The 15,618-nt window shown below is 44.9% G+C and overlaps 2 protein-coding genes and 1 non-coding gene across 6 annotated transcripts in view; all 3 read left to right on the plus strand.

Annotated features, from left to right (window-relative positions):
* The window catches only part of arid4b (AT-rich interaction domain 4B), a 38,811-nt gene extending 28,514 nt beyond the window's left edge, over nucleotides 1-10,297 (plus strand). For 3 of the 4 annotated variants that reach the window (XM_075476443.1, XM_075476462.1, XM_075476453.1), the window contains exons 11-24: nucleotides 707-855; nucleotides 945-1,017; nucleotides 1,126-1,220; nucleotides 1,313-1,410; nucleotides 1,663-1,861; nucleotides 1,945-2,138; nucleotides 4,222-4,404; nucleotides 5,422-5,506; nucleotides 5,594-5,801; nucleotides 5,921-7,153; nucleotides 7,282-7,392; nucleotides 7,538-7,762; nucleotides 7,922-8,068; nucleotides 8,184-10,297. In XM_075476443.1, the coding sequence (XP_075332558.1) occupies nucleotides 707-855; nucleotides 945-1,017; nucleotides 1,126-1,220; nucleotides 1,313-1,410; nucleotides 1,663-1,861; nucleotides 1,945-2,138; nucleotides 4,222-4,404; nucleotides 5,422-5,506; nucleotides 5,594-5,801; nucleotides 5,921-7,153; nucleotides 7,282-7,392; nucleotides 7,538-7,762; nucleotides 7,922-8,068; nucleotides 8,184-8,338 (3,155 nt within the window). In that variant the 3' untranslated portion in view covers nucleotides 8,339-10,297. The remainder of the gene's footprint in view (nucleotides 1-706; nucleotides 856-944; nucleotides 1,018-1,125; nucleotides 1,221-1,312; nucleotides 1,411-1,662; nucleotides 1,862-1,944; nucleotides 2,139-4,221; nucleotides 4,405-5,421; nucleotides 5,507-5,593; nucleotides 5,802-5,920; nucleotides 7,154-7,281; nucleotides 7,393-7,537; nucleotides 7,763-7,921; nucleotides 8,069-8,183) is intronic. The other variant, XM_075476471.1, reaches the window with a different exon arrangement.
* Nucleotides 10,298-12,392: 2,095 nt separating this feature from the next.
* Nucleotides 12,393-14,250, plus strand: tomm20a (translocase of outer mitochondrial membrane 20). The gene is made up of 5 exons (XM_075483847.1): nucleotides 12,393-12,584; nucleotides 12,901-12,944; nucleotides 13,037-13,118; nucleotides 13,403-13,545; nucleotides 13,829-14,250. Exons 1-5 carry the CDS (start codon nucleotides 12,464-12,466, stop codon nucleotides 13,871-13,873), a joined length of 435 nt encoding a protein of 144 aa, XP_075339962.1. The 5' UTR covers nucleotides 12,393-12,463; the 3' UTR covers nucleotides 13,874-14,250.
* LOC142374341 (small nucleolar RNA SNORA14) lies at nucleotides 13,598-13,732 on the plus strand. The gene has a single exon (XR_012768693.1). It is a non-coding gene; the product is annotated as a small nucleolar RNA SNORA14 (small nucleolar RNA).
* Nucleotides 14,251-15,618: the final 1,368 nt, after the last annotated feature.

Consider the following 15,618-nt stretch of genomic DNA (forward strand, 5'->3'; position numbering starts at 1 on the left):
CGCACAGCCAGTCCCAGACTTCCATGGTCTGTGTGTTGTCACACTTGGCAGAAAACTTCCAAAGAGTGGGTTACGTCGAGGCAGAACCGAGGAAAGAATTTTATTTTGTTGTTTTTGTTCTGTGAAGGGCGACAATGAAGAGCTACCGTCGCTGCCGAGTCTATTTTTATTTGAAGTCCTCACCAGGCTTTTTATGTAGTGCCCCCATTTTTCTGCTGCAGAGCTTCGCACTCTCTCAGAATCACAGTTAGGAAACAGCTGTGCATCATCTCAGCCTTGGTATTCACCGGCGGCTGACTCACAACTGGGATATGTTCAGTATCACTGAAATGTAAAAACAAGATGTTTAGATGCTGCTTAAAGCCACCTGTGACATTGTGCCCCTGTTGCTCTGCCCCAATGCAGCTCCTGACAGATTTTCATTCTGCTCCTTTAAGTCTTTTAAAAACTGTCCTAGATTTTATATAGGTCTAACATTATTGTTAAATTCTAACCTAATGGTTTAAAACACTTCTTCCTCACGGATCGCTTCGGAAACGGATACTGATTACAAGTATTGAGGATGCCCCAGTTTCATTTGAACTCTTAAATAGCTTTTCACAGTCCTGAAGAGCAGTTTCAGAGCTTACAGCAGCAGGGAATGAAGAGCAGTCCTCACTGGGTGTGGTTAATGTGAAATAATGGGTTTTGTGTGCGTGTCTGACAGCGCTGGACGCAGCCTTGGACTTCCAGCAGAAGCTGGTCGTGCCCGGCACCTGGAAGACAGAAGTCAAAGAGGAAAGCTCCAGCAGCGAGGACGAAGATGAGGATGAGGAGGAGGAGCAGGAGGAAGACGCCAGCGGTGAAGAGGAGGAGGTAGAGGCAGAACGCTACACATTCTCACGCCCCCCTTCATCTACCACGTAGGAATGATCCTCGGCTAATGTCTTGTTTCCTGTCTGCAGGAGGAGGTGGAGCCGTTCCCAGAGGAGCGGGAGAACTTTCTGCAGCAGCTCTACAAGTTCATGGAAGACAGAGGTGAGTTCAAGGTGCTGATAAAATAAAATCCACTGTTTATGGGCTTCTTGAAAACACAGTAGTTATTTTTCTTTGGATCTTCTAATTTGAGCTGTGTCTCCTTGCCAGGAACTCCCATCAACAAGCGGCCTGTTCTCGGCTACAGGAACCTGAACCTGTTCAAGCTCTACAGACTGGTACACAAACTCGGAGGCTTCGACAATGTGAGTGCCCCTTTGACCGCGATTCCTCTCAGAGCAGTTTTGTCACTCAACGTTGACTGAATCCGTGGTCATCTGTGTCCATTTCTGAGCAGATTGAAAGCGGCTCAGTTTGGAAGCAAGTCTACCAGGACCTGGGCATCCCTGTCCTCAATTCAGCAGCTGGCTACAATGTCAAATGTGCTTACCGCAAGTACGTACAGGCACTGCTTCCACTGCTCTAAAGCGTTTTAAAAGCAGCAAGCAGTTTCTGCTCCGGTTTACTTCTATGTTTCTGTTTTGTCCTTGTCTTTAAGCAAACTCTTCAGCAATAAATAGATGTTTATTTTAGTACGAGTTCATTTTTTGGAGCGCAGGTGTGATTCGAGTGTGTTCCATCTATAAGTGGAGCAGTGAAATGTGGAACTTCGTTGAGTACGTTGACGAGGAATGTCTCAATATGCAGGTATTTGAATGGATTCGAGGAATACTGCACCTCCACCGCCATCACTTTCAGAATGGACCTGCCTTTGAAGCAGGGTCCTAAGGCGGAGGTGAAGTCTGAGGAGGTGGCAGGAGGCGCAGCTCCTACATCATCCAGCTCAGAAGAGCAGAACACTCAGGTGGATGGAGAACCTTGCAGTGTACAGTCGGTAATCTGCAAGGTAACTTTTTTTCTACACACAGTTTTATTAGAGTACAGTAGTCCCATCCTATCAAGTAGATATTAAGTATAATTCCCCCACAGGATGAGAAACCAGATTTGACACAAAACATGATGGAGTCTGAGCCATCAAATACCGAAGGAAAAGACGGAGGAAACGATGACGAAGATGGTCCCCTGAAGGGAGACGCCGACGAGGGCTCGTCGACATCTCGCCTCGGAGCAGACGCCGCGCAGCAGGAGCTTGACGACGAGCAGGAGAGCAAGGACAACTCCGGGTAGGTGGTCTGAGGGGGTCGTCACACATTCACAAAAGTTAAAGAAATATTCCAATGGCACAAACACAGGCCTCCAGTATGGTCAGAGTATGTTTGTAGCCAATCAGTCTCAAAGAAGTTTAAAGTTTTTGCTGGCAAAAGGACCTGAGGCATTCACTTTCCTGTGTGTAAGCTACAAGACTATAAGCAGATGAGGAGCAGTGATCCTTGTGACCTTAATGACACTAATACCCACAATCCACCTCTACCTGCTAACCAGAGAGAGGAGAGCTCTCCTCTCTCTTCTCAGACTAAGCTCTTACCCACCGCCCTCTGTGCTATTATTATTTCTCATGGCTTGGTTGGCATCAGCTGGCAGAGACATCTCAGAGCACCAAAGCCCGACTGTAACCTTTCACCTGGCCTGTCACGCCGTGTGCTCTCTGTGTCTCTCCGTTTGGGACTGTTTCGCCGTGCCGTGCCTCTCTCACTCAGTGCACACAACATGGCTGTGCTCCTCTCAATTTCCGCCCTCTGCAGATTTCTGTCTCTGTCTCTCTGCCCACTCTTCCTGTCTTTCCTCTCATTTTTATTTACTTTTATTTTATTTTTTTTGGCTTTTGATGTTCAGCTTTATTAAATGTTCCATGTGTGTGAATATTGTCACTGAGGCATTAACCCTTCTGCTGTAAGCTAGTGCTTCAGATGCAGTAGCCCCCAGAAGAAAAGAGTACCTTTGCAGTGCAGGTAAATGGTAGTTGTCAGCAGTTGTATGCTTTTGTCCCCACGAGGTCAATTTTCCTCAGTGCCTAGGTCAGGACTTGCTGATTTGGTTTAGATCTTTATTTGCTCAACCTCAGAGTCATGGTTGTGTTAAAGGGGTTTTGGTTGTTGGGTACAGGCTGAAAAAAACACTGCTCTAGATGCTTTTTTAGTAGCAATCGATTGCTCTCAGTTCTTTTGGCTTTGTCAGGATCCCAGATTGTGCGAGTTCATAGACTCCCTCTGCGGAGGCGATCCGAGCTGAGCTTTCCTGGGAAGATAGTACCATGTTTACAGCCTGTGTGTGAGAATCAAAGCTTTCTTTGCAGTGGCAGCTATTGTGTGAAGCCTGTGAAATGTACTGCACTGTTGATTAAAGGGGGAACTGATATCATTTAATGACTGAAAGTAATTATATAGCACGGTAGCACTGTTGAACCCTATCGAAGTGTTCAGTTTACCTGCTTTAGGAACAGTGAGTACCCACCCACAGTACGGTGCAGTTGCTAAAATAGTTGGTGATTTTCCTTGTCCACTCGTTGTGTTCTCATCAGAAACCTATGAAATATGCCATGTGGAGTTTGTCTCTAAAACCTTAAGATGGGCCAAATTTGGGGTTTTGACAACTTGACCGAACGCACAGGCTCTGAGCTGCGTGAGGGGGTTGCGTGGATCTGTGCTGTAGGTGTTCATTGTGGCAGCAAACCAAATTGGACCCCATGTTTGCTCTCAGTTCTGTAGACTGGCTTTAAGTTGCTGCGCTGCCAAAGTTGTGCTTTGCCATGCTAACCTCCCCCTATGGTCCCTGCGCCTAAAACACTTACTGCACTGCCAGAATACCCTCCAGCTTCGACATCTCACCGTTTCCCACTAGCTCCTTCCTGTGGCTGCTTTGTTTCTCACTGTGTGTGTGCGTGTGTGTGTGCGTGTGTTTGTGTGTAAATGAGAATCCCAAGTGTTCCATTTGTGGATATAGGGTTTGATAGACTAACGGTAGTGCTACTCCCCATGATCATTGAGTTTGCCATGAAAGAATGATGTTTTATTTGCTGAAACACTTCATGTACTGTTTTCTGACTGGCTTACTATTAACGATGCAGTTGTTTATCCTGCAGTTTGTAGGTAACACTGGATTAGCACAAAAACGGGGAGTTAATGTTTCTTTATAGATGAAGGTGTAGTGTTGTAATGGGACAGGGCAGGCAGGGGTGGAGCCTATTAAACAGAAACCAGGCTTCTTTGCAGCAGGCAGTGAGCTGGGTGGGTGGATGTGGGGGCGGGGCTTTGTGGTGTGCTATGGGGCAGCCTAGGGCCAGGAAGTGCTGAACTGTTTTTCTTGCAGGGATGACAGCAGTCAGGAGGGGGAGGAAGGGGAGGAGTTTGAGTGTTACCCCCCGGGGATGAAGGTGCAGGTGAGGTATGGGCGAGGCCGCAATCTGAAGACGTACGAGGCCACTGTGAAAGAGGCAGACGTGGAGGGGGGAGAGGTGCTCTACCTGGTGCACTACTGTGGCTGGAACGTCAGGTAAGACAGGACCTGGGGAAAAATCACCTAATGCCTATATTCACCCTAAGAAAATAAAAAATAAATAAAGGCAAATCAAAATTTTTTCTCTTAACTTGAAATTGAGCTCAGGGGATCACCACTACATGGGTGTCCCCTGCAGCAGTAACAGATGCATCCTTCTCTCACAATTCTGCTTCAACTGCTTCCCATGGTCAGTACTCTGATTATGGAGAACACTGGGCCATCTAGTGGCAGAAACTGAACTGAATGTTGGGTTGATGTGGATCACTCCACAGCTTCCTCGCTCAGTTCTGACTTAATCCCCTGTCTGTCTGTCTGTCCCCCGGCTGTCTGTCTCTCTAATAAACCCGCAGACAAGCTGACCTTTAACCAATCAGAGTTCTGGTAGTGATCAACCAGTGGTTTTGGTGAAACAATTTTTAAACCCCCGCAGTGAGATCTGACAATGTGAACCACTCTTTGGATCTTTGAATGGCCAACTAAAGTGCTGCTACACTCACCTCTACCTCTCAACCCTCTCCCCCCTCCCCAGTGGGTCAGGGTTCATGCAGCGTTAAAGAGGAGTGTTAGGGTACCATGACACAGTGGTTAACTGGTGCAATCAGCATTTCATTGTCTCAATGTTGTTGTGTGGGTCTTCCAGCACTCTATTAAAGACAGTGGGATGTTCTCTGCATTGTGTCTGTTGTGTGTGTGATGTTGTGAAACGTTTCATTTCCACTCATATGACCCAAGTAGCTCCCTTGGTACTGTTGGAACTCTGTTGAATATGATTTTGTGTGGTGGTCGGTGTGTATATTGTTTCTTTCCTCATCGTAAAGGTTTGTCTTTTTCCACATAATACCATCGGATTCCTCCTTTTGCCGTTGAGGCTTTCTGTGTAACAGCAACATGTTGGGGTCAGACAGTAGAGGTGTCTGTGTGGTGGGTGCTGTGAGAGAGTATTTCTTGGCGCCTCTCAAAGACCCGAATGACCAAACTGCCCTGTCTTTGTACTTGATTATTTTTTTTTAGATATGATGAATGGATCAAAGCAGACAAGATCGTGCGCCCCGCCAATAAGAACGTACCAAAAATAAAGCACCGCAAAAAAATAAAGGTACGGCTTTGGAGAGTGGTCACTTTTCAGCGTAAACTTGGTTCGATAGCACCAAGTGAATCACTGATTCTTGTTCAATTCTGACAGAACAAAGCTGAGAGGGAGCGAGACAGACTGGACAGGCTCAATGAAAGAGAAGTCCTCGGCCACTCGCCCAACACTCACCGCGTCCCACGCTCCAAATGTGGCCTGAGCCAGGATGTCTTTGCCAAGATTGACGAGGCAGAGGACAAAGGGACTCAGCAGTCTCCTGTAAAGTCTATAGAAATTACTTCTATCCTCAATGGCCTGCAAGGTAGTGACACCCGCGAGCATTCACAAGCAACAGATTAGTATTGTTTGACTCTTAAGTGGTTTATTATGTCTCTTCATTTCCTGCTGAAACTAACAGAGGTTCTGTCTTGCTCGCCACAGCCTCTGAGATGTCCACAGATGAAAGTGAGCATGAGGATGAGGAGGGAGAGCACAATGAAGAGGATCAGCCAGGTTGCTGTGGCAGCCTCAGAAAAGGCCCGGCTGAGCCGCTGCAAACATCAGAGCGCTGGGAGAGTGGAACCCCCTCTGAGGGGTCCAAACCCTCGTCCGTCTCTGGAAAGAGCCAGGACGCTGTCGGTGCCGAGAGCGCAGACGCTGGGAAGCGCAGAGGCCACCCGGAGATGGAGGGAGAGGTGAGCACCAGGAAGAGGAAATCTGACGGTGCAGCTGAGAGGACCCCAAAAGGTCAATCCAGAGCTAAAACCAGGAGCACCAGGAGTGCTGACTGGTTGCCTGGGGTCTCTCCCAGGAAGCTGGAGGAGAGAGCAGCTGGTCCTGGAGAGGAGAGGGGGGGCTCCTCCAGCAGCAGTTCAGATGATGAGAGCGCAGCACCAGCAGAGTCCCACACAGAGGAGAGTGAGCGAAGCCGGCCCAAAACCAAAGGTTCACCTTCCAAGAAGTACAATGGGATGAAGGAGAAGACCAAAACGGGCAGACAAGCAGGCTTCTGGGAGATTCCTGAAAAGAGGGCCAAAGTGTCCGGGAATGCAGAGGAAAGGGCAGCTGTTCGCCCGAAAGGACAAAAGGATGTGTGGTCCAGCATCCAGGCTCAGTGGCCAAAGAAGACTCTGAAAGAGTTGTTTTCTGACTCAGACACAGAGGCCGCCAATTCTCCTCCCCCACCGGGACCCTCGTGTCTGGAGGAGCCCGGTGTGGAACAGGATGCTGGAGCTGAGGATGAAACCTCTGAGGAGCAGATGGAAAATGACAAACTTCAGGAGTTCCCAAGCAGCGGCAGCAACTCTGTGCTCAACACACCACCGACGACGCCCGAGTCCCCCTCAGGAGGAGGCAGCGCAGTGGAAGACTCTGGTCAAGCTCAGCCTTGCTCCCCGCCTCCGTCTCTGACCCCCGCCTTGCCTTCAGAGCCGGCTTCTGACCCTCTTCCCCCGGGTCCCGCACAGGAGGAAGTGGCAGGAGGGCGCAGCGAGACGGACAGCAGCACAGTGGAGGTGGAGAGTCTGGGTGGGGAGCTGCAAGAGCTCCCACAGGACGAAGGGGCAGGTTCCCCCTCAAAGGTATTTGACGTCAGCCTGTCCTGCAACAGCAGCAGCAGCTGCAGCCCAGAGCTGAGCAGCAGCTGCCAACAGGAGAGTGAGCACAAGTCCAAAGGTACAAGCACGAGCAAAACTTCTTAAGATCATCCTAATAAAGTTAACATTGTTTTAATTTAGGCTGGAAGAAGAAACGCAAGTTTACAACGCATCATACAGGCACTAATTTTACTCGTTTCTTTGTAGCGTCTATGAGTCAGAAACGGCAGAAAGAATCACAGACAGGTGGAGCCTCGAAAAAACCCAAGCCAAACCGAAAGAGCCTTGGTGTGCCTCCCAAAAAGAATAGGAAAACAGGTAAGAACAGCTGACACCCTCTCATTTCAAACGCCTGCAGGGCTCATGTCAGCCATATAAGTCCGACTTCATAACTTCCCAATATCATGGTACAGATTCAAGTGAGCGATGGAATTATGTTTCTGCGTGTCTTGCTTCCCTCCAGCCAACAGCAGTGACAGTGAGGACCAGTCTGTTGTTGAGGGCACTGCCAAATCGTCTGTCTCTAAGAACAACGCATCAGACCTGAAGGCTGCCACTTCACCTAAGTGTCATGGACGATCCCCCCCCTCCAGCCATAAGTACCACAAGCATGGTGACGCAGACCACACCCATCACAGAGACCACCACGGAAGATCGCCACGTGTGTACAAGTGGAGCTTCCAGATGTGTAAGTGGACAAATTTGGTGTCGTAACTAATTTGAAAGAAAATAAATTGTGGCAAACTCTGGCTCCTTATTTGATTTCGATGATGTCAATAGTTAACATCTTTTTCCACTGTTTCACTAAACCTGAAATCCACAAATGAATTGTCTTGGTTCCACTTAGCTGATCTGGAAAAGATGAGCAGTCTGGACAGGATTTCTTTTCTTCAAGAGAAGCTCCAGGACATCAGGAACCACTACCTCTCCCTCAAGTCTGAGGTGGCCTCTATCGACCGACGACGAAAACGCATGAAGAAGAAGGAACGAGAAAGTAAGTCGGCGCTAATTGCTTTAAGCGCTTTGCTGTCTTTAAACAGTTGTTGTAACATAGAAATTACAAAGCCAAATGCCATAAAAAGAAATAAACTTTCATTTTTGTTACGCAGGCACAGTGGCTGCTTCCTCCTCGTCCTCGTCCTCGTCCTCTTCCCCGTCCTCCAGCTCGCTGACAGCGGCGGTCATGCTGACGCTCGCCGACCCTCCGGTATCGTCCTCATCCTCCTCGTCTCAGAACTCTGGGGTATCAGTGGAGTGCAGGTGACAGGACGCAGCTGTAAGGAGACACCGCACTAAGCACTTAACCAGCACCCTGGGGTCTCCGCCCCCAAGGACGAGTCAAACATACATACTGTAACTACTGGGGCACAAAAACCAGACCAGAGACAAAAACAAGAAACAAGCACTATTTTTTACAGACAACTGTTTCCTTGGCAAGCTAATGGCACTTAAGTGCACTTTTATGAAGTTTGTGTAGGGGGATGAAATTTGTCTGAAAAAAAATATCCAGATTTGTCTTTTGCGCTCTCCTTAATTGAACATTTCCAAGAGTAGTTTTTTTTCTTTTGTTTTTTTTTTGCAAGCAATAATTGTTTCCATTTGATAAAGTCGTATTGGTGGAGGATCCCCCTCTGTGATCCGCCCTCACAGCTCAACACGGCCCGGCTTGTGCTCGCCGGGTTAATGCGAGAACTTGAGAGGAACACTGCCACATTGGCATTAAGGGCATACAAAAGGTCATTTTGCCACGTTTCTCTGCTCACCTTCATTCAAAGAAAAAAGAAAAAGAAAAAAACCTTCACGTGGTTAAAGCTGAAGTGGTTGACGTCGCTCCTCTCACTAACAGGCACATGATCCTGTACGTGTCTGCATATGGGTGGTGATTGGCTTTCAGACCATTTTGGGTCCTCTGATGGCCTCAGTGGATGAACATGAAATGATACTGTAGTGCCTTTTTGTTCGTCTCCGTGAGGCACTTTGAGAAAGGACAGCACTTTTCTTTCTTTCTTTTTTTTTTTTCCTGATCCTCGTTTCAAATCGGAGGGTCAGCTGGAATAATGTGTCCCTTTATTAAAAACGGACTGAGGAATGGTGTATGAGTGAGAAGGCAGTGAAGGGCTAAGTCTGACAGTTAATGATGGATGTTCTCAGCGCGTAGTAATGTTTAAGAGTAAGAAGCTGTAAAAGCAGAACGATACTGGATCATCTTTAACCTGCAACTGATTACTCATCCAGCTTGGGTTTTTACTGTTGAGTGTTGGCAGTATATAAAACGTGCAATGATGGACGTTGTTAATGGTCACATTAATTCAGTTCACAAGCTTTTTAAAAAGCTCTAATCGCTCTGTTTCAGTACGTTCTCATCACCCATTTAAACCAATAACACCAACCGTCTTCACTGAAGATTTTATGTGCAAACGGGATCAACTTAACTTTACATATTCAAGTACTGCCGGACACAAAAGAAAAAGACAGAATCCTACATTTGCTGTGATTCAAACGACATGAAGTTTTTAAAATTAAGTATATATATATATATTTTTTTTTTTTTGCTGCATTACACAAAGCAACACATACTCTTTTGGCACAGCTTTTCTGATTCTACTCATGATCAAAAATGATATATGCCAGCTTCCTCTCATGCGCATCCCCACCAAAACAGTTTCCTATACTATGACCAGAATAATAGTAGAGATATTGTTAATGTGCATTTATATCATAAAGTGACGTATGTGTAAACATTTCTGAAGACGCCTCCGGTGTTTCCTTTGTATAGATCCCCCACTGTATGATAACCTGAAGTTCTGTTTTGTTCGGCACTTGTATGTAATTGTATGCTTTTGTTATACATTTGTATATTGAGAAGTGTTTTGAGTCAAGCTATTTAATATCTTGCACTGTTAATAACATGTACTTTTCTGTACAGACAGTTTTACGGTTTTAACTGTAGTTTTGCCTGTAAATAATGAGGGTTACAGCATGTTCGTTCCTGGTCCTACTTTCCCTTCTTTTGATTTGAGTTTCTTTAAATTCTGTTCTGTCCTCTCGTCGGTTCCTGTACTTCTGTTGTTCTTTTTTTCCTCTTTTTTTTTAATTATACGTTCGCTTTAGTTCGTATTCTCTTTTGTTTTTCTATAGTTTGGGCGTGCTAGAGAGGAATGGTGGTTTTGGATGTGGCTGAACTTTTTTTCCAACCTGTACATGGCCTGAAGCTAAAGCTGTACGAACCTGTATGAGGAAAACGGTCTCCGTCATAGATTAAGAGAAAGCAATGGAGCTTATTGGAAAAAATGCTCAATAGTATTTATTATCCTCATCGGATGATGGTCGTTGTGTAATTTATTGTAAAAATGTAAGCAAAGCAGAAGCCTCTGTTTGAAATAAATGCCATAGTTTGTGAAGTACTCTTGTGTGTCTCTTTACATCAATGGTGGGAAGTCATCTTTACTCAAATGCTACACTTTGATGCAGCTTTCACTTTGTCATTGCTTGAGCGTTTGTAGGTAATTACACTTTAACTCAATTTCAAAGGGGAAATGTCTCTTTTCATTCTTACTCCAACGTGAAATTGTGCGACTCCAACTCCTCGAAGGCTGCGACACTGTAAAATATAAATAAAAGCAGAATGCAATGATATGCAAATCATTTTATGTTTACCCCTGCGCAGCATCCACACTCCTTTTAAACATAGGTCTATAAATGTCTGGGAACTGAGGGGACCAGTTTCTGGAGCTTTGGGTGAGGAATGTCGTCTCATTCTGTTCAACGGTCCTGGGTCTTCTTTATTGTACTTTGCTTTTCATGATGCGCAAAATTTTTTCAGTTGGTGAGACGTATGGGCCGCTGGCAGGCCAGTCCAGCACCTGGGTTCTTCTATGGCGAAGCCACGCCATTGTAATAGATTCGGTATGCAGTTAAGCATTGTCTTGCTGATTCATAAAAGTCCCTCCCTGAAAACGACGTTTGGGTGTGACTAATGTTGCTCTATACCTGTATACACCTTCCAGCATTGATGTTGCCTTTCCAGATCTACAGGTAGCCAGTTCCAAAGGCACTAATCCACCCCTATACAGTCAGAGATGCAGGCTTTTGAACTGAGCACCGATAATAAGCCAGATGGGTCCTCTACTCTTTGATTCTTTTGACCACAGAACCATTTTCCACTTTCCCTAAGTCACTTTTATTCAAGTCTCGACCCAGAGAAGAAGCTTGTGTTCACATATGTCTTCTTCTTTGCATGATGGAGCTTTAACCTGCATGTGTGGATCGCACGGTGAAGTATGTCCACAGACCGCGATCGTGTTCCTGAGCCCACGCAGGGATTTCCATGACAGGATCATGCCTAATTTTAATGCAGTCCCACCTCAAGGATTGAAGATTTTGGATATCCCGTATTGATTCTTGGCCATGTCCCTTCCACAGAAAAGTCTCTCCTGATTCTCTGAATCTTTTAACAATATTTTGCGCTCTAAATGATAGAAATATTCAATCTTTGAAATTTTATGTTGAGAAACTTTATTCTGAAATCCACAGGAAAACCAACATGTTTGTCTTTACTTCTGAGAGACTCTACCTCCCTGAGGTGCTCTCTTCATACCTGACCTGTTTGCATTGAACCTAATTAGTTGCAACATGCTCTTCCAGCCGTTTCTTTTTGGTACCACTTACTTTTCCAGCCTTTCGTTGCCCCTGTCCAAACCTTTTTGAGACACGTTCATAGCATCCAGTTCCTAATGAAGTCATATTTTTTGATGAAATAGTAAAATGTCTCACTTTTAATGTTTGAGATATTCATGTTTATTGTGAATAAAATATAGGTTCATGGTTCAATTCAGGCTCAATACAGTTTTATTTGCGGTTACCAAGTGGAGAAGTGTAGTTTATATACTGCATTTAAACAAGTGACTTAAAACAAACAAAGCGCTTAAAAACAATTTCTTAAAAATGTTCTTAACTTAATCCAGACTTCACCTTTTTAACCATGATTTATGGATAGTCGTTTTTATTTGTTTGGGGTTTTTTCTGTTACACTGAGAATAAAACTTGAACATTTTCAGTAAGAGCTCCATTTGCATTACCGAGTTATCTAATTAAAAACAGCAAAAAAATAAATGGATAAAAAATAAAGATAAGAACGAAACCGCGCGCGCCCGCGTGTTAGTGTAAATACTTTCTTTTTTTCTTTTATGAAAATCCACAGAAAAGTCTCTCCCGATTCTAAAATAAAGTATTTTTCTATTCTATTCTAATCCAACAGGAATTGACCTTGTTCGACATCACGTTCTGCGTCATGATTTACGTACATGACGTCACTTCCTTAGCAGTGTGCTAGCTACTTGCCAGCAACTCTGCTGCCAGTCGTACTTGTCCATGATTTGGTTCAGTTACGATGAGCAGTAAGAGGAATGCGATAATTGCTGGGGTGTGTGGAGCAGCTTTTGTCGCGTACTGTTTCTATTTCGACAGGAAGCGACGGAGTGACCCTCATTTCAAGGAAAAGCTACGACAATGTAAGTTTTAGTGGACGTGGAACAGGAAGTTTTCTCATTTTAGCATCGTTAGCCCCCATGTGGCAAACGCTTCACCCGAAGGTTGTTTTTTGTTTGAGGTTGCGCCATACTGATTTTTTTTCAATTCCGTCCAGTTACTCAATCGTAGAGGGTATTAATATATAACCCGGCTTGATTGTTTTTCTTTTTTGGCTTCGTTTCCTGTTACATAACCCGTGGAAGAAATATGCTTCAGCTTAAAGCTTATCCGACACGAAACCACGTGTTTCAACTAAACCTAATACTGTCTAAAGCCGTTTTCCTTTTTGCCTTCCAGGTAGAAGGAAAAAGATTTGTAGTGAGAAATCTGGACCGGCACAGGTAGGTAACACGTGGAGAACCACCAACTTCGGCTAATTTTGTGATTAATGGAGGCCTAAACGTGAATTTCTGACACTGTGTTTCCATTGAAGCTGCCTGACTTGACTGACAGAAAAGCTGTTCAGAAATACTTTTTGGAGGAAATCCAGCTAGGAGAGGAACTGCTGTTACAAGGTTAGTCACATGCCAGTTCATGCTAACATTCACACCAAACACGTGCATGCCTCGTGTGCGATGATGCGCACAATATTCGTGCACCGACGGCTTAGAGAGCAGCATTTAGTAGGTAACAAAAATAGATCTCAAAAGCCTGTTATGTGGTCATATTTGTTGCCAAGCGCTTAACGCTAACCTTCTATATTTAGCTTGCACTTTTTTTTTTTTTTTTTACATTAACTTGCACTTCTAGGATGTTAGATATTTTACTTTTCCTTCTCCTTTCTTCATCCCTAACCCAGGTGAACTTGACAGAGGTGTAGACCATCTGACCAGTGCCATAGCAGTATGTAGTCAACCTCAGCAGCTGCTTCAGGTACTCCAGCAGACGCTGCCTGTTCCTGTCTTCCAAAAGCTGCTTACCAAACTACCCACAATCAGCCAGGTAAGCACTTCCTGCATGTTCGCTCATAAAAAGCAGTCGGGTTTTGTTGACGGAGCATCCTTAGTAAACCCCCCAGTTGATATTTGTGGCCTCTGGGACAAGAAAGGATGCAATATAAATCTTAGAATCATCCAAAGCTGAGAACCATGTGACCGTAGCTCTTGGCTATTTCACCTCTAAGACATTGATAATGATACAAAGAACAACAGCTGTGTTATGTTGTGAACAAGACCTCTTCTATATTTCTCTGAATTATTTTTTTTTACCTCCTTGTGTTTTTCAGCAAATCATCAGCTCGCGACCTTTAACGGAAGATGGCGTCGAATGAATGTGTGTTGGCGTGTGAGGCTGCTTTTATATTATTCCTTAAAGGAATGTCAGACTCCTGGTGCACTTGTGAGTTGTGAGCTTCATAAGGACTGAGTCCTGCGTCACGTTTTCTGGGCTATTTATTGAATGTATTTCCCTCAAAAGTGATTGTGTTCTTAAGAAGTGCATTGCTGAGCTGTACTATATTAGATTAATTTACATTTGTTACATATTTTTGCACAGTTGATACATGTGAAACATGTTTGTGGTATACTGCCATTAGGTTCTTTGAAAATACATTTGTGTTGTCAGTTATTTATTTATTTATATATATATGTATATATATCTCAGTTTAAATTTTTGTGAAAAACGCTGTAATAAAACATGAAAACACGTGTTGAGTTTCTGAGTATCCATTTACCAGTAGATGGCAGCAGCAATGCACAGGAAAATCTGAAGCTTCTGTGGTTTAGAAATGTCGAAGTGTGGGAAGCCGGGGAAATAATTTGCTGAATGGGAGGTGTTATGTGCATCAACTTTAGGATAGATGTCCCCCATACTTGAAAGGAACACTGCCACGGTAAAACGAGATGTTTACCAGGAAAATGTCAATGAACATAAAGAATAGTAATGCAAGCCAGGCTCAGTTGTTTAGCTAAAATCCAGACGCCACCAAGGACTGGCTGAATCGATGTCATTACAATATTTCTGCTTCCAACCAGCTCAGTAAAACATGCGTTCGTACAACGTCCGTATCATGAATGGCTTTATTGTGTGCGCTGGTGAGCACAAGCACAGCAGCTTGTAGTAGGGGAAGGGAGTAGGTCTAGTTGGAAGTGTGTGTGTTGGAAGACGAATAGAGCTGTAATTATTTTTATCCCCGTCTGCAGCTGTTATTCCAAGAGCTCTGGCCAGAGTAGCCCGGGGCCTTGAGGTTGCCAGGAAACGGAAAAGTGTGTGTGTGCAGGGGGGGGGGGGTAGTTTTTCTTCATAAGGAATGAAAAATGAACAGTGGCCCAGATATGTCAAGTGAAGACTAAATGGTGGACACTGTTCCATTTTCCGTGAGCGCATGAACTTGAACCCCTGCTACAGATTTGCCATTCGGTGGAACCGGAGAAGCCTGTCAGGGGCCTGTAGAGCTCTCCGGCCCCAAGTGTGTGAGCAGGAGAAGGGACTCATTGTCAATCTACCCTTTTGGGCAGACGGAGGAGAAAATGAACAGACTGCTGGAGGTCAAGCTGTAGCTGCGGTCTGCTGCTAGTGCTGGCGGTAAGAAGAGGTTCACACCCCTCCAGACTGTGCATCACTGGCCTACTTTGTGTAGGAATAAAACACTTAGCTCTGTACTCAGTCCCCTGCAGACCAGAGACAGCTGAAAGGTCACTGAAGCACAGCAGACCAGAACTACTTGTCAGCTTAGAAATAGTGAAACAGGTATGGACACTTAAATTTCAGGATGACACAGCAAATCTTGCGTTTTTGTGTAAAACAGAATGCTGTTTGTCCTCATTTCAGCATCACATATCACTTTCATCAATGAGATGTTTGTTGTAACTATTCATTTGGTGTCATTCATTTAATTATGCTCCGGCTCTATTTTAGGCTGAATGAATGGTTATGAGTCAGCTCTTTATATCTGATGAAGCAAGCAGGGAAATGAGGGGAAATTTACAAGCTCGCTGTTGTCTTGCAGTAGGGGGCACTGTTGCTCCAGGCAGTACTCGCAGACATGTGGCCTCACTGTGAAGGATGACTGAATGG

This window comes from Odontesthes bonariensis, chromosome 2 (genome assembly GCF_027942865.1).
Source record: "Odontesthes bonariensis isolate fOdoBon6 chromosome 2, fOdoBon6.hap1, whole genome shotgun sequence".
Taxonomy (NCBI): domain Eukaryota; kingdom Metazoa; phylum Chordata; class Actinopteri; order Atheriniformes; family Atherinopsidae; genus Odontesthes; species Odontesthes bonariensis.

Bases quoted from the DNA above. Each gene is read 5' to 3' on its own strand.
- tomm20a (XM_075483847.1), top strand. From the start codon at position 12,464: ATGAGCAGTAAGAGGAATGCGATAATTGCTGGGGTGTGTGGAGCAGCT. The intron at 12,945-13,036 runs GTAGGTAACACG...TTTCCATTGAAG, and splicing joins AGAAATCTGGACCGGCACAG to CTGCCTGACTTGACTGACAG. The intron at 13,546-13,828 runs GTAAGCACTTCC...TGTGTTTTTCAG, and splicing joins AACTACCCACAATCAGCCAG to CAAATCATCAGCTCGCGACC.